The 22782-nt window shown below is 41.3% G+C and overlaps 1 protein-coding gene across 1 annotated transcript in view; it reads right to left on the bottom strand.

Annotated features, from left to right (window-relative positions):
- Positions 1–22005, bottom strand: part of gna11b (guanine nucleotide binding protein (G protein), alpha 11b (Gq class)) — a 55920-nt gene extending 33915 nt beyond the window's left edge. The window contains exon 1 of the mRNA XM_053651116.1: positions 21502–22005. Coding sequence (XP_053507091.1) covers positions 21502–21637 — 136 coding nt within the window. The 5' untranslated portion in view covers positions 21638–22005. The remainder of the gene's footprint in view (positions 1–21501) is intronic.
- Between the last annotated feature and the right edge of the window lie 777 nt (positions 22006–22782).

The raw sequence follows: 22782 nt of genomic DNA, 5'->3' as shown, positions 1-22782 counted from the left end.
GACTTGGGGAGGAAACTAGAGCACCCGGAGGAAACCCCCAAAACATGGGGAGAACGTGCAAGCTCTTTGCACACAGGGCGGAGGTAGGATTCGAATCCCCAACCCTAGAGGGGCGAGGCAAATGTGCCAACTAATAAGGCATTAGCTAAGCTAACCACTAGCTAAGTGATATAGTGAAGTTTATGGAAGGAATCTCCAGTGTCGGTGCTTTAAAAGTTACACAAAGACACAAAAGAAGTTGTTATGCTGGCAAATAACTGCTTTCACTATATTTATTTGTAAATAAATTTTAACCTATATTGAAACCCCCCCCCCACCACCACTTCAGCATTATGGGCTATTTCATGTAGATTCAGGTCATATAATCCCAATTAAATACATTTCAGTTCCAGGTTGTAACACCACTAGAGCTGCAACAACTAATCAATGAAATCGATCATAATCGATTATGAAAATCGTTGTCAATGAATCTCATCATCGATTAGTTGGTCTGCGCGCGACACGGGGGAGTTTTACTCATTACGTTACTTCTGTTCCGAAAACACGCTTCGGAGAGTAAATACTCAAGTTTTGTCCCAAATAAAGTACTGTACACTTACACTATGCACTCTGCACTACCGTCTAGTGTGTGGATTTTAGAAAGGTAATATCATCTCAAATATAACACTAGCGTTTTTTTTTTTTAACTAACCGGAAGTTTAAGCCACGACGGCGCATGACGTCATACGCACGCTAGCATTAGCAAACACCCAGAGTCACCGACACGGACTTTCTTCTTTTTACTTCGTCAGCGTTACCTTTTATTCCCAACATGACCTTAGTCACAAACAGCCCAAGGCGAAATTGTCACGTGACTGAGGAAGAAAGTGTGTAACCTCAAAGTCCTCTAAGGCAGGGGGGATTTTAAACACCGTGGAAATCAAACTGATGCACGAGCACAAACATGTTTATATCCAAAATGCTCCACTATGTGTAAGGGGCAGGGGAAACTGGTGCAAGCTGCTTAAAATGTTGAGTTTATTGTCATTATATGGCGTATGTGCGCGATTGCAGTGTAACTTCTGTCGTTTATTATAACGGAAGTGATGTGTTGGTAACGAGGCCATGCTGCTGATCACGCGCATTGAGCAGAAGCGTGAGTAAGATCTGTAAATGTCTAATTAAAACATTATGATCAAAAGTAAAATAATATGTCTAAAGGCAGCGAGTAACAGATACCACAAGGCGCAGTGAAAGGGAGTTTTTATTATTAATTTAGGACTGGAGTTTCATTCAGTGCTTTTTGTGCATCCATAAAAAATAATCCATAAATACTTTAAAATAATTATATGTATATATATAATATTTAATTATTTTGTAGTATTTATGGATTTTTTTATGGATGCAAAAAAGCACTGAATGAAACTCCAGTCCTAAATTAATAATAAATATTCTGGTGTGTGTGTGTGTGTGTGTGTGTGTGTGTGTGTGTGTGTATTAAGTTATTTTCTGTTTTGGACAAACAGTTGTGTAAAGTTTTAGTCTGAAGTTTATATTTGTAACACTCAGTTTGTGGATTTTATTTTAAATAAGAAAAAAAAAAGAAAAGAAAAAAAAAAAGGTGCTGAAAGTTTGCCCCGCCCCAACCTGATTAATCGGAAAAATAATCGGCCAACTAATCGATTCTGAAAATAATCGTTAGATGCAGCCCTAAACACCACCATCTGTGGAAAAGTTCAAGACGGGTGAATACTTGTGCACTTCAACCATCGTCCTGTCCATCACCATTCTATTGTTACATGTCCCATTTAAAAAAAAAAAAAAAAAAAAAGTGGGGGGGGGGGGGGGGGGATTGGGTGTAGTTTTTCCGCCTCACGGCTCCGGGGTGCCTCGGGTTCCATCCTGAGCTCGGGATACTGTCCGTCTGCGTGCAGTTTCTCTCAGTTCAAAGTTGCGCTGTTGTTTTTAATCTCGTGTGAATCACTCGCCAATTTCCGTATCTCCATTTAATCGTTTCAAGAATGCTGCGGTGCTAGCGAGACAAAAACAGGGAGCGTTTGATTCATGAGCAAACTGTGTCAAAAATTAACAGTAAGCATTTCAAGATGAAGGAAAAACGAAAAGCGCCGCTTTCGAGTCCGGAGAACAAAGAGAGACAGTAGTTCACGCGGCCCCTGCAGAAATGTAGGATAATGCGGCGCCTCGGGCTGCGGCTCTGCACGAGTGGCCTCCATACGGGGGGATAGAGAGAGAGAGAGAGAGAGAGAGAGAGAGAGAGAGAGAGAGAGAGAGAGGGGGGAACGTGGGCCAGAAAAATCACTCCAATCTAGGCTACTCATGTCCCTTATGTCCTGCTGGAGTCTCAAGCAATGTGCTGTGTGTGTGGCTTTAAAGAGGCCAGTTTGTGCATGTACACACACACACACGCATGTGCGGACAGACTGAGCACCACGTGGGCGGATGATGCTCAAAATCTGTGCTGTTGCCATGGTGACAGGCCTACAATCCCCCCCACCCCCTTCAAGCAGGAGTCTTAGCTTGTGTACAGCTGAAATAGAAGCGTTTGCACTTTAGTACCTTACAGCACAGAGGGGGGAGGGGGGAGATCTCTAATAGGAAATAGCATAGCCATGCTCTCAGTGCACATAAACACACTATCTTTACACTTCCTGTGGATTCGAAGTGGTCAAGTATTGGTCTGCTTATTCTAGCCTGACCTCATGATTCTCCCACTGCTCATGCTTGGGCCATTAAAAAAAAACCCCACAATTACTTGTAAAAATAAAAAAAAAAAATCAGTCATATCCGGGGCGTCAGGCACATTTTCAACATTGGTTGAAATCTTGTAGTGTGACCGAAATATCTGAACACGGGTGCTTTCACATATGCAGTGTGTAGTCCGGGGTTTGTTTTTTTTTTTGTAGATGCAAGCTGTTATGCTAAACAGGGTCATGAGGCACACACTGAGCCAAAGGACAGAGCTTTAGAAATGTTCTGGGGGACGATGACACATTTGAGATGCGATACACAAAATGATTTAAATCAGTTATTCACAGAATTATTCAATCAATCATTCATTTAGTGTCAGCTTCATGTTCTCCATGCTCAGGTGATTTTTAGGCATGAGACCGATTAAGTAAATAAGTGAGCGTCTGAGGAGACTGATCAAGGAGATTCACAGCACAGCTACATACAAGCAATGCACTGTGCATCCGGAAAGTATTCACAGCACTTCACTTTTTTAAACATTTTGTTATGTTGCAGCCTTATTCCAAAATGGATTAAATTCATTATTTTCCTCAAAATTCTACAAACAATACCCCATAATGACAATGTGAAAGAAGTTTGTTTGAAATCTTTGCAAATTTATTAAAAATAAAAAAGAAAAACAAAAAAAAAAAAGCACGTGTACATAAGTCTTCACAGCCTTTGCCCTGACACTCAAAATTGAGCTCAGGTGCATCCTGTTTCCACTGATCATCCTTGAGATGTTTCTACAACTTGACTGGAGTCCACCTGTGGTAAATTCAGTTGATTGGACATGATTTGGAAAGGCACACACCTGTCTATATAAAAGGTCCCACAGTTAACAATGCATGTCAGAGCACAAACCAAGCCATGAAGTCCAAGGAATTGTCTGGAGACCTCCGAGACAGGATTGTATCGAGGCACAGATCTGGGGGAAGGGTACAGAAACATTTCTGCAGCATTGAAGGTCCCAATGAGCACAGCGGCCTCCATCATCCGTAAATGGAAGAAGTCGGGAACCACCAGGACTCTTCCTAGAGCTGGCCGCCCGGCCAAACTGAGCGATCGGGGGAGAAGGGCCTTAGTCGAGGACGTGACCAAAAACCCGATGGTCACTCTGACAGAGCTCCAGCGTGTCTCTGTGGAGAGAGGAGAACCTTCCAGAAGAACAACCATCTCTGCAGAACTCCACCAACCAGGCCTGTATGGTAGAGTGGCCAGACGGTAGCCACTCCTCAGTAAAAGGCACATGACAGCCCGCCTGGAGTTTGCCAAAAGACAGCTGAAGGACTCTCAGACCATGAGAAACAAAATTCTCTGGTCTGATGGCCTGAATGGCAAGCGTCATGTCTGGAGGAAACCAGGCACCACTCATCACCTGGCCAATACCATCCCTACAGTGAAGCATGGTGGAGGCAGCATCATGCTGTGGGGATGTTTTTCAGCAGCAGGAACTGGGAGACTAGTCAGGATCGAGGGAAAGATGAATGCAGCAATGTACAGAGACATCCTTGATGAAAACCTGCTCCAGACTTGAACCCGACTGAACATCTCTGGAGAGATCTGAAAATGGCTGTGCACCGACGCTCCCCATCCAACCTGATGGAGCTTGAGAGGTCCTGCAAAGAAGAATGGGAGAAACTGCCCAAAAATAGGTGTGCCAAGCTTGTAGCATCATACTCAAAAAGACTTGAGGCTGTAATTAGTGCCAAAGGTGCTTCAACAAAGTACTGAGCAAAGGTTGTGAATACTTATGTAAATGTGCTTTCTTTGTTTTTTATTTTTAATAAATTTGCAAAGATTTCAAACCAACTTCTTTCATGTTGTCATTATGGGGTACTGTTTGTAGAATTTTGAGGAAAATAATGAATTTAATCCATTTTGGAATAAGGCTGTAACATAACAAAATGTGGGAAAAGTGAAGCGCTGTGAATACTTTCCGGATGCACTGTAGGTGCTTCCTGCATGTTCGTTTGTCTGCAATTTAACACCATGCTGGCTACCACGGCTATTTGCATGGCGGGAAACAAGGTTAAAATGTAGCAAAATATGAAGAATTTCGAAATGTTTTCAATTTTTTTTTTTTTTCTCTTCACAAAAATTTTTGAAACCAAAATCTGGCCTCACTTCATTAAAAATCTTTTCATATGAACCAACTGAATAGAAAAAGGGTTCTGGAGCAGTTGAAAGCATCACAGTCCATCAAAATATGCCTCAGAGACATCGGACTTTGGCATAGAGGGCATAAGGGAGGATCTTCATCCGTTAACAGATACTCGTGCGCGAGTCTGGAGTGGCTTGTTCGGCAGCCGGTGTAGATGATGCGGTGGAATTATCCAAGAAGAAACAACGTTTTCCACCAACAACAGCGTTGATTTCGTGAAGTGTATTTGTGATACATCGATCCTAATCGGTTTGCCGTTTTTTGAAGACACGAGTTTATAATGGGTTTGAGGTCCGAAGGTCGAATTGGGCGTTTGAGCTCTGAAGATGTGCTTCCTATATAAATATACCCATTTCCCCTACATTTCTGGTGGCCCTTGTGGGGAAAGTGGCTGAGAGAACGCACAAACCTGCAGAAACGTGGTGTTTGGACCAATAAACAAAAAAGAAAAAGAAGAAGCCGGGTGTGCAAAAAAAAAAAAAAAAAAACGTTTAAACTACAGGGCGTCCCAAAAATCTCCATAGGGGAGTTGAACAATAGGGGAAATTAACAGTTTTATTCTTTTTTTTTTTTAGCAAAATGCCTTGCAAAAAATATTATATATAAATAAACAAACCAATATATATTTTTTTCGGATAGTCCTTAAGAATGCGTTTGACAAAAGAAGAACGTATTGAAATCATGGTCATGGCTGGATCGGGAAGCTGTCGTAAGGTTGCGATGGACTTTAACACGAAACATGGCGAGCACATCACACACACACACACACACACACACACACACACACACACACACACAACACTGTTTCCAAACCTATTAACAAATTCAAAAAGACTGGAAGCATTGCAGACTGACTGAGATGTGGACGTCCACGAACATCCACTGAAGGCACAACCGACATGGTGCTTGCATACATGGTTCACCCTGTAGTTATTTCTAGAATGATTGAATCGTTTATGTAGCACAGGCTCGGCTTCTCCACGCGTTGGTGATTTCTGAGATTTCAAAGCCAACTTTCTAATCCCAAAGATTTATTTACAGTTCTCCATTGCCATATTTCGAACCGGTGAAATGAAATGTTTTCAGCCATCCCTGCCCCTTAACCAAAACGTTTTTATTTCTTTATTATGTGCCGTGTGAAACCAAACCCAAAAACTGACCGATTTTGCTCTGATTTGGACTCACACAGACAGACCTAAGCTCGCTAATATTAGCAAGTCAATGTCTAACAACAGGCAAATGCTACCGTCTACAAATGTTACCTGATTTTCTTACATTAATAACATGACCAAAAATAATAAAAAAATAAAAAAACGAATAGGGCACATTCAGGCCTCGCTGGCAGGGTGGACCAAGAACAAGACGTGTTGTTCTTGTCTAAGACTACTTTCCCCACATGTAGTGTTCAGCCAGTATAAACTCAACGGTCTCGGCCTGTTTCCAAGCAAACCGTAGCGAGATTCAATATGCAGTGAAAACATATCCTGAATCGACTAAACTGCAGGAAGTGAACTATGCTGTGTACTTTGGGTCGAGACAGCGTGGTAGAGCTGGAGTAGTACGATATGTTCTGGATCAAACTTGTGTGGGCAACCCCCTCTCTTACCTCTGGTTAACACTGCACATGGAGCAGATAGAACACTGACCCATTACTTCAAAACACACACACTGTAGTGGTCAGTTATACTTCCCAGTGTGAAGTAACTTTTTGGCAAGCTGCCACTCAAACACATGCAAATCAGCAATAGGCCATTGGCATCGAGGCCTAACCACAATGATCTGCTTGTGGTCACCAAATCCGATCTAAACCACAGATTTACATACACCACTTACAGGCTACTGATAATGAAACCAGTCACTGATAAATCGACAGGGCCATAGCGGTAACACCACAGTACAAACTAACCCAAGGGTTCTTAGCCTTTTCTGGCCAGTTAAACCACCTTAAGGGGTCAAGACAACCCTTTCATTTCTAGTGGAAAGTACTAGAAAACACATACCTACACCTATAAAAAAAAATTTAAAAAAAAAATCCACAATCCAATACTGTAAATAAGTTCACAATCTACAAAATTCATGTCTGCTGTTACATCGTAAGAGCTTGTGATGCACACAAGGCCACCGAATCATGCAGAGAGCAAGCGGTTGGATCTGTCAGTTTTGTCAGACTGACATACAGTATTGCATTCCACATAATACATGAGCTTAAAGCCCATTTTACACCAAAAACAGACTTCAGGTTACTCTTGGTTTAAAAAAACAAAACAAAACCCTCTATTCATGCATGTGATTAGGACTAGGACTTCGTGCCATTAATTACAGGAAATATTGTACAATCAAATCAAAAACACGATTTCCAAGACAGGGAAATTCTGCTAAACTGTCCGTTTAATCCGTCTTCACTCCACACAGATGCAGCTGCGTTGAAGTCTGCATGTCTCTTTATGAAGCTTATTAATGGACTCAAATTCCATTTTACAGTGTCACAGACGTTCTCCTTTCACAGCTGTCGATCATCTCCTCCCAGGCTCGAGAAGTATTCGATTCGTCACTATGGACCCCTTTTGCTAATGGGCATAAACGACGCCTTGCATCGCTTCGGACGCCTCGCTAATGGCGTAAGTGTCTAAGAAGAATGCGGTGTTAAGGAGCGATGAGTTGTCAAGTGCGGGCGCACGGCTCCCATTTGTCTGCATCAACAAGCTTCAAACTGATAAAACGCTCGCTGTGAGTGAAAGAAAACGCCGGCCGACATAGCCACAACGGAATGCTGTACAGGAAATACTAAAGATGATGGGTCAAAAAAAAATAATAATTGGGCAAATAATTAAATAAATGAATAAAAATAGTCAGAGGCTTTTAAAAAATAATTTTTTAAGTCTCTGCCAACTTTTACAAATGGCTTTTTAGATTTAATGTGATTAGGGTGACGAGGAAAGTGAACAATTATTGCATTACTTACTATTTTTTTTGGCAAATATTTCTTTCCAGCATTTAAATGAACTAATACTACAGTACTATACAACTAGGCTCGGTTAAATAACAGGTCACCAACTACTGTACAATGTTACATTTATACCACAGTGCGGTTTCTATAATCTGATTGGTCGGAAGGTGTTGATACATTTTCTCTAACAGCATCCCTGACAGTAGCACGGCCCATAATGGAAAAATCAAGGGTTTATATTAATGCGCACGTTCGATGTTATTGTTTCAATAGTAATAGTAAACAGATTTTCAAAAAACATGCTAGTAAACAAAGTAAAATATTCACTGAGATGGTGAAGTTTCTCTAAGTGGACGTGTTCTATTTATGGAAGGAGTCTCCAATGTCAGCACTTTGGAGTGATGAGTATTTTTCCAGCATGGGTGTTCAGACTAGAGATCGACCCATTGATCGGCTTTGCACAGATAACCGACTGCTGGAACAAAAATCCACACCGATAGTTGTTCCCGGTTGTGTCCGTTGCGGGAGCGGCTGAGGAGGGTCCGCTGACGTTACAGGGTACGAGAGCGGCCTCTAGAGGAGAAATAAAAACCATCACTGGCAAACTTTGTTGTGTTATTTGAAGTGATTTTTGCTACATTTTGGATGTCCATTTTTATTTGTTATTTGGAGCGTTACTTTTTGGTTCATTTTGGATGTATATATTTTATTTACTTTAATATTTATAAATAGTTAATTACATATTTATTTCATTAAAAAAAGCAGTACATTTTCATGGTACTGTCAGTACTGTTAATTTTTGTAATAAGGTTCAACAATATTTTACTGAGTGTTTTGCTTTCATACAGTATTAATTTGAAAAACTATCGGTCGATTAATCAGTTATCGGCAGGTATCGCCCGGCTTTGTTATCGGTATCGGTAAAATCCACTATTGCTAGACCTCTATTCAGGTCACTGGACTTTGTGCTTTCTGGTTTCTTGGTAACATGACAAGCGCGTTATATTGTATTATTAACTTCAAGAGAAAGGGAACGAGAGAGAGAAAGAGAGACTGGTGAATAAACAACTGTTTATAGCTGTTGTAGAGTAAATGAAATGGTTTCACTATAGAACTATAAAAAAGTATGACATGCTTTTTTTAAACCAATCAGCTGTAACTGTTTGCAAATTGCTGTGGAGTATTTCCTCGAATGGTATGCACTTCCATAATTTATTCTGTACATAAAGATCCAACTAACTGATTTTCCAGTGCTTGGACCCCTATACATCTAGTATAGTGAGCATAGATGAAAGACCAGCACTATGACAAGATAGTGAAAGCTGTTAAAATAAGAGGCCTGTAAGAGTCAGAGCTGGGCTGGGTGATAAAGGATTGTAAAAGGGTGTGTATGAGAGATACAGATATTGATCAGACATCGCAAAAGCAGTAGGTGTAGGATACAAGTCAGTGAAACAATAAGAAGCAATTCTGGGACATTTCCTGATACGGACAACCCCCCCCCCCAAAAACAAACAAACAAAGAGTGCAAAACCTCCATGCTACACTTACCCCTAATGCTCAGCAACTTCATGACCTACTTTGTTCTAGGAGGGAAAAAATGGATCTATTAAATGCGTCAAGGATAATACGAGAGGGGTTAGAGGAGTGCGAGTGTGCAACATGGCTGACGAGCTGTGCCAACTGAAGCCTGTGGTGTAAAAATCAGCCATGCGGTTACCATGCCGAGAGTCATCGTTCTTTTTTTAAAAACTCGTCCTTCCTGCTTTTCACTTTAGTCTTGCTGGTGAACCCAAGTTGCGTAACTGTGGTTACCAGATGTGGGACACCACCTGTCAAGTGCCAAGACCATTTAACACTGATTTGGGAAAAACAGAATGAGGCGTTTCAGGTGTTTGGGAAGTCTTGGTGTGATGGTGTCGATGCGAGATCCAAAAAAACATGCATAGTCACAAAAAAACTAAATCAGGCAGGGTTCGAATTTAAAACTACTCTGAATTCTGAACTGTTGTGTTGCCATGGTCACTTTCATTTTTATTATTTTTTTTACGTTTCACAGACAGAGACATTAAGTGCCTCAGAATTCTGGCCAAAATTGGGTTTTAGCGACCGTCATGCTTTGATCTAGTTGTTGTTTTGAACAGTTACGTGACGAATCAATTCAGTACGTCTACCTTTTCTCTGTTGTGGTTAACGAGTGTGTGCATGTTAGAGTTTGAGCTTTTCATGCCATGATAACCTAGTCTAAATATATCACAGTTAACCATCCGTTTAAAAACACTGAATGAAATATTTACTGTGTAATCTTTCTATCTTTGTACATTGTCTCTATGCGCATCCAAAAAAGAAACAAAACACATTCACCTCATTTTAACACAACATTTGACTTTTATAATAAGGGCTTGGACACGCACGTTGTGCTTGAGCGTTAGCAGGTCACATGACCATAATTATGTCTGCTTTACCCGTGCAAGGAATGCAATAACTTATCTCAAACTCCCGAGAAGCTTAGCTTCTCTGACGAGCCCTTTTTACAGTCAACCGTTTTATTGTTCTCGGCCAGTACTTTGTTTTGTTTTGGTTTTGCCGGGAGATGATAGAAAAGATTGAGCGCTTCCTGGAGTGCCTGGAGAAAAATTTCCTCTGGAAATGACAGAACCTTATTGTCAGTATATAACCTACCGGCTTATCAATATAAGATGAAAAAGTAGCTATGAAGAAAAGCATTGCACTGAGGAAAAACAAACAAACAAAAAACCACAAACATCATTTGAAAGGATTTTCTGAATGCATAAAAAATATATATATATCATGTGATAAAGGTTTCATAGTTAGCCATGGTGAAACAGCCCTAGTAATTAATCTATGAAATGCTATTGTTTTACTTCAGGTTGAAGTAGATCCAAAAGAGAAACAAGGGTTTTCCCCGGCTGCCATTAATACATCAGTGAACTCCTGTGCATGGCCGATCTGCCAAAACGTTACCTTCCAAAAAGTTCTGTCCAGGTCACGTCCATAATGCCGACTAAAAAGTGTGCCGTATATTTGCAATAAGCAAATAAAGATCTTGCTTTTGAACAATCAATCACCATTTTCCCTGAAGATATGCAACTACTGCTAGAGCCGGCAATTAAACGGTCTGCTGGTCAAAGGTTATAGCAATAAAGCTGGAACTTCTGTAAAGCTGTAATGTCGATTTAGTATGGAAAGCTTGTTTGTGTTTGGGTGCACCCAATGTCGGTGTAGATTCTGGGAGTGGATGTAAATGGAGTTGGACTGGGTCTGAGAGCATTCTGCAGCTTTACTGAGACGGCTAAAAATACAGGGTAAGGAAGGGCAAGACGAAGAAGACAGATGAAACCAAAATGAGATGAGAGAAGCAGATGAGAAAAGGAGAACAGGAGGGAGGGAGGGAGGGAGGGAGGGAGGGAGGGAGAGAGAGAGAGAGCTTCATCCATCCCTGCAGGTCTCTTTCTGTGACGCTGAAGAGTGGCACCTGTTCTATTTATACAGCCACAGGGGGAGCAACCCGGGTCACTCAGCCACCTTGAAGCATTTCATCAAGGAGAACTGAGAACGTGTGTCTGCACGCGCACGCACACACACACACACACACACACACACACACCAGGAAATCCAAATGAAAGGAAAGCATCCCATATCCTTAGAGGTTTCTAAACAGTCTATTAACTAGCATTAGGTGAATATAATGTGTAAGGAATACAGCAAGATATGGTGTGCTGATATAGGAAAACAATCACTGACAGGGTGAGAGAGTTACTCTCTCAATAATCCAAGCGTTTCGTGTTGTTTTTTAAAACACTCACTACGGTTGTAAAGAGCGATTGAATTACCACAGCCTTCCAGGCAGCTCGAACCAATCTGGCCGTATTCCTCTGACCTCTCTTATCAACGAGGCAGGAATGGTTTGAGGGACATGACAGAGTTCAAGGTGTTGACTCGGCCTCCAAATTCCCCAGATCTCAATCCGATTGAGTGTCTGTGGGATGCTCTGGACAAACAAGTCCGATCCTTGGAGGACCTTGCAACTTACAGGACTTTAAGGATCTGCTGCTAACGTCTTGGTGCCAGATACCACAGCACACCTTCAGAGGTCTTGTGGAGTCCATGCCTCGACAGGTCAGAGCTGATTTGGCGGCACAAGGGGGAACTTGCAGTTACTAAGAAACCACAAGAAAGTACAAAAGGTATTTTGTCCTGAAGACTTTCCCTTGGTGGAAAACTTTAATTGGTGGAAAACTGTAACAAAGCTCGGACACTGGAGACTCCTTCCATAAATGTTAAATTAAAACCTCTGTACAGAAAAGTTTAATCTTTGTTAAATAATAACGTTTTCAAAAATTTTATTATGTAGCGCATCAGCTCAACACATCCATGTGAACATGTTACTATAGAAATGATAACACATTATCTGACCAATCAGAGTTAAGAATTCAACAGAACTGTGGTATCACAATTCCTCACTTCCTCAAAGTTATCTAGCTTGTTAATTAGTATACCCTTCTTCAGAAACAGTAAGAAAACAGCTAGCTACTCCATTTTGTTTTACTGACCAAAGACACCACAATCCTGCCTTCTTGGTTTCTATTGGCGTTCATCAAGATAATATCAGTCTGAAGCAAGAACAACTGCCATCAGAACCACATGCTACTTATAACCACAGCCCTTACTTTACACATATTCTGTATTTTCTTTTTAAAAAAATCTACAGCATACCTACCTGGCTGGCTTTGAGTATGTAATGATACAATTAATATACCGTTATCAAATCTAATGCAAAGCCATCTCCCAAACCCACAGACCAAAACAACAAAAAAAAAAATTCAAGCTGTTGCAGTAAATCAAAAGTCTCCAATTACAAGGGAAACAGAAGGTCTGGCAACCCTGGTAACACTTACCTAATCGGATCACTGATTTGTTCACTCCCCCCCAAAAAAAAAAACCTTGCTCTATTGACGTCTATTTAAATGAAGGTCAATTTAAGTTAGTCACCTTGTCATGGCAACCAAATGACACCACTCATTTTTTTGTCACCGGTTGTTTTCCAAACCAGCTGCAAATTGGTGCTTGAAGCAGCAATGTGGGTCAAGAGCTGTCTCTCCTCTTCCTTCCTTCAAAACTACCTGACCCTATTTAAATTTAGGCCACGTGTACGAGTGCTTGCCATCATGCTGCATGCAGGTGAGAACTACGCTATATGGGCAAAAGTATGTGGACACCTGAGCATCATATCCATATGTGCCCATGGGCATTAACAGGGAGTAATGGCACCCTTTGCCATTACATTATACTATATTATGTACCCACCACTCTTCTGGGAAGGCTTTCCACTAGATTTTGGCGTGTGGCTGTGGGGATGGATGTTCATTCAGCTACAAGAGAGTGAGGTGAGGCACTGATGTTTGGCGAGGACACCCGAGATGCAGTTGGCGTTCCAGTTCATCCCAAAGGTGTTCAGTGGGGTTGAGGTCAGGGCTCGAATCATTTGAGTTCTTCCACTCCAACCTTGGCAAACCATGTCTTCATTGACCTCACATTGTGCACAGGGGCGTTGTCATGATGGAAGATGTTTGGGCCACTTAGTCCCAGTGTTGGAAAATTTTAATGCTCCAACATACAAAGACATTCTATACAATTGTATGCTTCCAACTGTGCGGCAACACTTTGGGGAAGAACCACATATGGCTGTGATAGTTGGGTAAACTTTTGGCCATATAGGTTATAATGCTACAAGGAAGCAAGGATAATTCTAACCCGGTCCATGATTCACGAATTGTTTCTCTACATCAGTGATGAAATTGCAAAAAATGATGACCGAAATGTCACATGGTAATGTAAATAGTTACAGCAATGCAATTCTTCCTGTCAGGACATTCACGAAAAAGAGGTGAACTTTTAGCCACGTCACTAGCCAGAGCCAAGTGAATTTGGGACTTTGGGAAAATACTTCCAAGCTGAAAGAGCAGTGATGAGAGATACTTCTCTGATTCCAGGTTGAACGAACGGCAGTCAGTGAAGCAGTTGGAACGGCATCACCTTACACGAGTACAAACTCTGATTCCCATTAGGCTCCAGATTGGCTATCGAGAAGCACATGCCTGACGCAAACGCCGCCCGAGCGTTTCATCGCCTGCTAATGAAAAGTCCAAAGTCTATAAACCTGTGTTTGCACAGCCAACACTGGCCGTCTTAAGGCTCTGCAGTGGGAGGTGCTCCGCCCCCCATTCATTCAGAGGACACAACATGGATGGCATTTCACCAGGCTCAGAATTGAAAGGCAGAGCCTGGATGTTCATCCTGAACAGCAACAAGGCATCACCCTAGGCTCTGCAACTCACTCACCACATGACAGGAATAGCATGTGCCTCAGTGTTACCATTGTTCCAGCTGTACCAAACATTAATTCAACTAAAGAGCAAAACTGGTTTTCCAGAGAGTCAGACTTCAGCTTCAGAGAAGCTGAAGAGTTTAGTATTCTACTCTTTCTCCATTTCTCCAACGGCTGAATTTGTTGCAATAGAAGAGGCAATGCAGAGGGAAATCAAATCTCTGTAGGGTTGTGACCTTGTGACACGCTACATGATAAGCAGTTGTTTAATCATTTAAAAGCCAAAAGCACATTTTATTGAACATACGGAGACGGGTTTTAAGTTGGGCGATGTGATATCCTACATTAAAAACATATTTATTGTACCTAGCATAGAGGGGATATAGAAACCTGTATGTTGAGTGTGTTTGCGGTTGGCACATATGCTGTCTAGCCTATAGAGAAAGTATCTGTGTACAAAGCTCTATGCATCCCTATTTAGCACAGAGCCACAAAATGCTTCATATGCATCCAAATCAACCGTCAAGCATGGCTACAACTCCAGCTTAGCCCAAAATATCCACACGCCAATTCTTATCTTGACCCTCTGGGATGCACTCATCAATCAAGAAGTAAGCCAAGCTTCACATTTATCTTCCTGTCTTTCTTCCAATCAATTCCCTGCCACTGGGGCTGAACCATGGCGGTCGACAGCTCTATGCTAACAGCATAAATGATGAAACGTGTATCGGTTGAACTGATATCGAACCGAATTCATACACAGCCGAGTGTATAAGTTCACTTTATATAATTGGTACAAGCGCACGTCCACTCTGCGGTCCAGTCCACGTCCATTTTATAATTACCCATAATAATCAAACATACAAGACCTATGCAGACTTAGGAGATGTTATGCTATTACATCCTGACATGAAATGAGACTTTTATTACCAAACGACTTGTTTATCAACACAGAAAACGTTACGAAAATATTTCACAGTTCAAGTCCCCTATTGAACACACCTGCCTGCTCAACCAAACACCATTTGGGACGGAACCACACATTTGCACAATGTGTTAAGATTTCAGAGGTGTGCATGTCACCTCCTCTGCATTATTCAGTGAACTATGCTTACCCATAATCCCTTTCTCAGTGCTGTGACACATATGCATACATATATATACGTATGCAAATATGCCAAAATATAAATCACCATCCACCTTCGGAGCAAAGGATTGTTTAACAAATCTGATTAAGGATGTGGATAATCCAGACATGTTAAGATTTATCCAGCGTTACACTGACCACATTAACTCAGTTAGGATTGGTGTTTAATAGGATGACAAACCATCATCCAGAAAGCAAAAAAACCCATTAGCTGTGTCCAAAATATCCCTACTACCCTACTGTACAGTTGGCTAAAAACATGACACCAAAGGGAGTAGTATTTCTAATTTCTCAGAATTCATAAAACAGTAGGTGAGAAATACCTGGATGACCTACTACTGTCGCGAGATTCTGCAGTATGGAACCAATAGACACTACACGATCCCATAATGCAATGGGACTGGCACGGAAGAGCGGTCAATCAAAAATGGCAGAAGGCAGCATGTTGGCTCTTTTTTTTTTTTTTTTTTTTTAACGTGTATGGTATTAAACATTGTTCATTGTGGTTAAACAATACTTGCTTAACATCACCTGAGTATATTGTTAACTTGTCAAAGGTTTAAACAAGAAACACAGTTGCCACAGCGTTTAGGTTTTTGCGGTTGTTATGACGTCATAGGTCACATGACAATGCCAACATGGCGGATGTAGTATGTCCGGATTGTATTCATACTACACACATATACTGATCAGTACGTAATTTCAGATGCAGCTTGTTTCTACTCGATCAGACAGGGCATGGACACAAAGCAAAATAAAAAACTAAATAAACTAAAAATTTAAAATTTAGTCTATAAAATGTTCCATACTTTTGACACTGCCCTTAAACAAGCCATTGGCGTTGGATTCTGCATTTAGACAAATCAAGTTGTGCGTTTTTAGTTCAATTAGATGTTGTGGAATTTCCACAAAGCAACTAAGTTCCTGTTACATTACTTACATTAAAGAGCTACAGTTGCAACCAAAATTATTCAACCCCCATTGCAAATCAGGTTTATTGTCAAAATTTATAGACTTTCAGCTGCTTGCAACGAACAAATAAACAAAAGCAATTGAAATAGTTCAACACAACGAATGCTTCAACTGGTTTCCCCAAATTCAACTGAAAATGCAACTTATGATTTCTCCAGTTTCAAAATTATTCAAATCGCATGGCAAGCATCTTTAGTACGTACTAGAGCGCCCTTTTGCCGTTATGACCTGCTGCAAACGAGATGCAGAGCCAGACACCAACTTCTGGCAGCGTTCCTGAGGAATCTTAGCCTGTTCCTCATGAGCAATGGCGTTCAGTTCAGTAATATTCTTGGGTTTGTGTGCTGCCACTGCCTTCTTCAAATCCCACCAGAGATTTTCTATGGGGTTCAAGTCAGGTGACTGTGATGGCCTTGTAAAATCTTCCAGAACTTCTTCTGCAACCAAGCCTTGGTGGAAATTTGAGGTATGCTTGGGATCATTGTCCTATTGGACTGTCCAATGGCACCCAAGCTTCAGCTACCTCACAGACGGCATGACTTTCTCCAAGGATTTCCTGATACTTCAATGAATCCATCTTGCCTTCTACACGCTGCAGGTTTCCAGTGCCAGAGGATGCAAACCAGCCCCAGAGCATCACCGAGCCACCACCATGCTCGACTGTGGACAGAGTGTTCTTTCTTCATTCCTCTTCCTCCAGACATACCGCTGATCCATCAAAAAAGTTCCAGTTTTGTTTCATCGCTCCACAGAAAAGAATCCCAAAACTTCTGTGGCTTATTTATATGATTTTGAGCGACATTTCTTGTGCTTTTGGGTCGGTAGTGGTGAACGTCTTGGAGTTCTGGCATGGAAACCTTCTGCGTTTAGTACGCGCCTTAATGTGCTCACTGAAACCTCAGTGCCTGTGGCCACCAAGTCTTGCTGCAGGTCTTTTGCAGTCACTCGAGGGTTTTTCACAACCTGCCTTCTCAGAAATCCGCTTGCAGCCGTTGATATCTTCCTTTTTCTGCCCCGTCCAGGTATTTCATACATTTTCTACCCCCAGCCAGTTCAGGTATTTCATGTGTTCCAGCTCAAGCACACCTGGTCCAACTAGTGAAGCCCTTGATTGGTTGCATCAGGTGTACTTGACAACACCTGTTTTGCATATTTGTGCTGTTGTGAGGGATTATATTCAGGGGGTTGAATAATTTGGAAACTGGAGAAGTCATTATAAGTTGAACCACCTGAAGCATTCATTGTGTTGAACTATTTCAGTTGCCTTTGTTTGATTTGTTCATTGCAAACAGTTGAAAGTCTGTACATTTTGACAATAAACCTGATTAGCATTGGGGGTTGAATATTTTTGATTGCAACTGCATTGACATTTGCCCAGTCACCCGTTTATTTCCCTCTCCATGAAGTTCAAAACATTTATTATGAGCAGCTCGGCGAGAAATCTGTCCGAGCATCTCGGCCTCGACTTCGACTCGGCAGGTTAGACGGCTAAACTGGGAATTTAATTCAGGCATGAGTCATTGCTTTTCTTGTGCAGTGACTCATGAAGCTTGTGGTATTAATTCACATCGTCGCAGATTAATCGGCGAACTAATGCTAAACTAATATTTAACCCCAGAGTCCTGACTGATCAGTGCTACGCAGCTCTGATGTATAATTTCACAATATTAGAAAGATAGATTTATTTAACTTATGAAGAGCTTAGTATTCCTAAAAAGGAGGAGGTTGTAATTTAGCGAGAGCAATCTGAATTTTCGATGATAAATACACTTTAAACTACAAGTAATATGAAGTAGGGCTGGGCTATATGATGATATAACATCGTTACTTACACCGCAATACACTTTCCCAAAATATTGCAGCTATCGCCATATATTTAACAATTATTTTATAACTTACAAATTTAGATGGAAATTTTATTCTAATGTAATTATTTACTTTGGTAGACATTAAACCCAACTATCAAACAGGCTTTTCTTACATTTTTCTTTAAATAACTTTGCTTTTAAATGCAACACTACTGTTTTGTCGGCAGTTTGTTATCAAACCTACACACCGTGACACATATTGTGCATCATCCAAGTCTTCAGATATTATGCGATTATATTTCTGCCACAACACACACCCCTAATGCTGACTTCTCTCTAGATATGAGGCTTGCCCAAACTTCTCTCTTTCCTGCTCTGCTGTTTCCTCCACACTCCTTTTACACATTACCACTGATGAGCTCCCTTTTATGCACTCAGTTCTGTGGTGGCGAGCGGAAATGAATAGGAAATGAATGCAGAGCGTGCTTAAGTCAGATATCACCGCGCGACTGTCCAAGTCGCACAACAAATGCATCCGGATCTAAAAACAAAAACCGCCGTGGCTTGATACGGCTCACATTCCCACTTCCTGATGGATCTTCAGCTCTTCCACCCACAGTGCTATCATCGGCGTGTGTCCACGGACGGCTGTCGTTTTTAAAATAAACCCTGCCGATTAGGAGACGGTGTGGAAGTGGAATGATGACCTCAAACTGTCTTGTGTGTAGCTGTAGCCTAGTTCTTACAAAACTACCATGATGCTTGGTGCTCGCTGGTGACAGTATGGTGTAAAGACCCATGAGACGTGGACTTAATCATTCGTTTGAGATAAATCTGAGAAAGAGAGTGCATCACCATGACTGTATTAGACAAATGAGCAAATTCACGTTAAGCAATAACAGCGAGTGGAAGGGTTGTTCCTGGAATAGGAACAGAGACTATTTGGGTCAACGTACATGGTTCAAAAACATTGTCCAGGACATGGGTCTTACGCAAAGCAAACATTATACATTTTTCAATCAGAACCTAACAAGCTTAAAAAAGGTCCAGGGTAATTAATTATAGGAAAACATGTTGAAATTCCTGACTGTAGATTTCACTATTGCTTTACTGGAATCCTTCCAGTCCTGGCCACATCACCATGAAATGTTGTGTATACATCAATGTTTCCCTGTTTCCTTGATCACCACAGATATGAAGATCACAGTATTCCATTACGTCTACTGAATCATCATTAAAAATCACCATCTATTACCACAAGGACTCTGTTTACACTTTTATGCTTGTTGTAACTGGATTGCTTCCTCAAGATTGATGTTTTTTTAACCACATTTGCATCTCCAGTTTAGACCGAGATCAGATTCCTGTATCGTGCATGATATGCAAACCAGCCATTATGATCAACCACTAAAATGGCCTGTTGCCCCATAGAAAACATCAAGATAAAAAAAAAAAAACCCAGTAATAATCATCCTGATTTTGCACACCTGCAATCATGGCTCACATGTAACACATTGAGAGAGACTGTCAAATGTGACATGGACACAAACGCATTAACACTAGTATATCAGCTGGTTAAACCGCATCTCAGAACTCGTCCTGTGTGCATTTCAACGTAGATAATACCTCTCCTGATATAAATTACTCTTCTGTCCTGACGGGGTAAGATTTCTGCCTGTAATTGTTATGATCACAGAGATGAAGAGCGTCATCGTGACGTATTCATTCATTCATTCACGTCACATTAAAGGTTCTAAGCATCCTACGTACACGACATATCTTTAACGCAAAACGATTGTCGACCTCTATCATACGGCCTCATGACCGGAACGTGTATGTAGGATAAACCTGTGCTAGGAACTTAATGTACCTAAAATCCCTGGAAGTGTTGCTTCTCTGAGAGGTCCTATTAAATGTCATCTATAATTAATTGTTCTGCGTACCAAACTCCACCTGGTTTAGTTTTGGTTTCAGTTGAAGACGAGAGAAAAGATTGCTTCCCGGAGTGTCCCTATACTAAAGCGAGAAGAAAAAAAAAAAAAAACACTTCTTTTCCACACAGGATACAACGGGACATTTCAGACGGGATATATATATTCCCACTCCTTGTCAGGTGCCACTGTAACAAGATAATCAATGTCACCTGTCACTGGTTTTAATGTTATGGCTGACCATTATCTGTGAGATGGGTGGATGGATAGATATAGGGTTGTTTCTACAGGTCATTTTATGAAATACAGCACAATCCCATTATATGACAAAACAATACATTATATGACAAACCCCACATAAAACTAACCCCGTCTGAACAGGACTCTATCCTGATACTCAAAAAGCATAACACAGTGTCTAAGTCAACATCTGAGAACATCAGACTTCTGATCAGACCTGTAGGCCAACCTCAGAGCTGTCAGTATCCTGTTAAACCATTAGGATTTATAAAGTGAGACCATTAAAAAAACCATTAGAAAACCAACGGAACCCTAAACTGGTTTGTGCAGAGTTATGATTCACTGCTGGCCATAAAAAATAAAAATAAAAACCCCGTTAAAATTATTGTTGTGCAACACACAAGGCCTAGTCAGGTGAAGGTTTTATGTCGAGTGCTAGCAGGTTAATGTTAGCTAATAACCCGAGATGTTTATTAGGAATGACAGCGGGTGTATTGGTTATGGAAACAAACCGCATTATTCCTAGCTCTGATAGCTGGAAAACAAAACCCCCAATATTGTGTAAATGACCGGTTAGTTTATCAAGCCGTCACGGTGTAAACGCGTCCCATACTTTGCTTTGTTAGCAACCATACACTTTTTGTAGAAAAAAAGTCATTCAGTGAGTTATATATATTCTTTATATCCAAGCACTTCATTCACATTTCTTCCCTCAACCTGTTCAGGTCGGCCCACAGAGGCTAAGCTAGCAATGCTAACGGCTAGCACGACGGACGGCTAGCAGGCTAACTAACCTACATACAAGTGTCGCGTTGGGGGAAAACGTTAAGTGTGCGAGTTATAGGAGAGAGAGAGAGAGAGAGAGAGAGAGAGAGAGAAAGAGAAAGAAAGAAAGAAAGAGAGATAGAGACTGCGCCATTCATACACGAGTGAAAAACATGAGCGCCATGGCTTTTTATATTTATATATATATATATATATATATAAAATGACTTGACAATTATTAGCATCCATTGATTTTGAAGTGTAAAGCCGTTAGCAGCAGGAACAGTTGAACATGGTCAAACCTGTTGGGCGGCTGAATATGAACCCACGCCAAACCACACACAAGGATCTGTTCTCACTTTTTTTGGGGGGGGGGGGGTGTAACAAAATATAAATAAATAAATAAATAAATAAATAAATAAATAAAGAGCGGCTATACGCCCAAGCTTACCGAGAAGGAGAAGCTTTAATTCCCGCCTCGAGTCCCGCTTGTCTCGGCGCAGCTGCTTATCGATTTCGGCGTTGATCCGTTTCGACTCCTTCGCCTCTTCGCTCAGGCAGCAAGCCATCATAGACTCTAAAGTCATCCCCCCTCCTGCGCTCAAGCCAGCGGCCTCGTCCGGAGCTCACAAATCCTCCAAATAAATCCGTTCGCACGAAGGAAAAAAAAGGCAGGCGAAAAGGGAGCGGGGGAAAGGAAAAGGAGGAGGAGGAGGAGGAGGGGGCCGGGGGGCCTCGCTCTCGAGTAAAGTCCCCTTACCGAAAAGCTCTGTGCGTTCACCCGGCTGCGGATCTCGGTGAAAAATCGCGGAGGAATAAACCGGGGAAGGAAGGAAGGAGGAGGGGGAGCGAAGGCGGTGATGATGATGGAGGAGGAGGAGGAGAGAGAGAGAGGGAGAGGAGGAGTAGAACTGAGCCTTTAGTGCTGCTGCTGTTGCTTAAAACCGTCCGTTCGTCCCGGATCTGTTCCTGCGCTGCAATAAAAGGGCGAGGATATGGAGCGGCGCGCGCGGAGCACTCCTCTCCAACAGCCTGCAGGCGCGAGCGCGGTAACGCAGTGGGAAAGCGGGACACACTGGGCACGCGCCACATCCGCCGTGCAGTCATTACAGAAGTTCTGCATGAAATGACTGAGCAGTGACTTACACAAGCAGATCCTTTTAGTCCAACATTAAAACTAGATTTACTTTATTTCGCAGCCAAGGACTTCCTGCATGAGTAATTATTTCAACAGAAATTCATTTGATTTTATTTGATCTTATTTTAAAACTAATCCTAATTTAAATTAAAGCTTATTTATTTGACAGTCAGGGACCCCATGCATTAGTTATTGTTTCAGTTAAAAAAATAAATAAATAAATAATCTCTCTCTCGCTCTTTGTTTCTGTCAGGGACCCCCTGCATGAGTAATTCTTTAAATTAAAATGACACAAAATGTTAAAACTGGTATTTTGTTTGTTTGATTTTTCCTCAGCCAAGAAACCCCTGAATTATTATTATTATTATTATTATTATTATTATTATTATTATTATTATTATTATCCATCCATCTATCTTCTATATCGCTTATCCTTCCTTCAGGGTCACGGGGAGACCTGGAGCCTATCCCAGGGAGCTATTATTATTATTATTATTATTGTCATTACTACTACTACTACTAGCACTAATAATAATAATAATAATAATAATAATAATAATAATAATAATAGTATCCAGGGACCCCTGCATTAAT

The sequence above is a fragment of the Ictalurus furcatus genome, chromosome 20 (assembly GCF_023375685.1).
Source record: "Ictalurus furcatus strain D&B chromosome 20, Billie_1.0, whole genome shotgun sequence".
Taxonomy (NCBI): Eukaryota; Metazoa; Chordata; class Actinopteri; order Siluriformes; family Ictaluridae; genus Ictalurus; species Ictalurus furcatus.
Note: the sequence above shows the minus strand (reverse complement) of the source record. Positions and strands in the feature narration are given on the sequence as shown.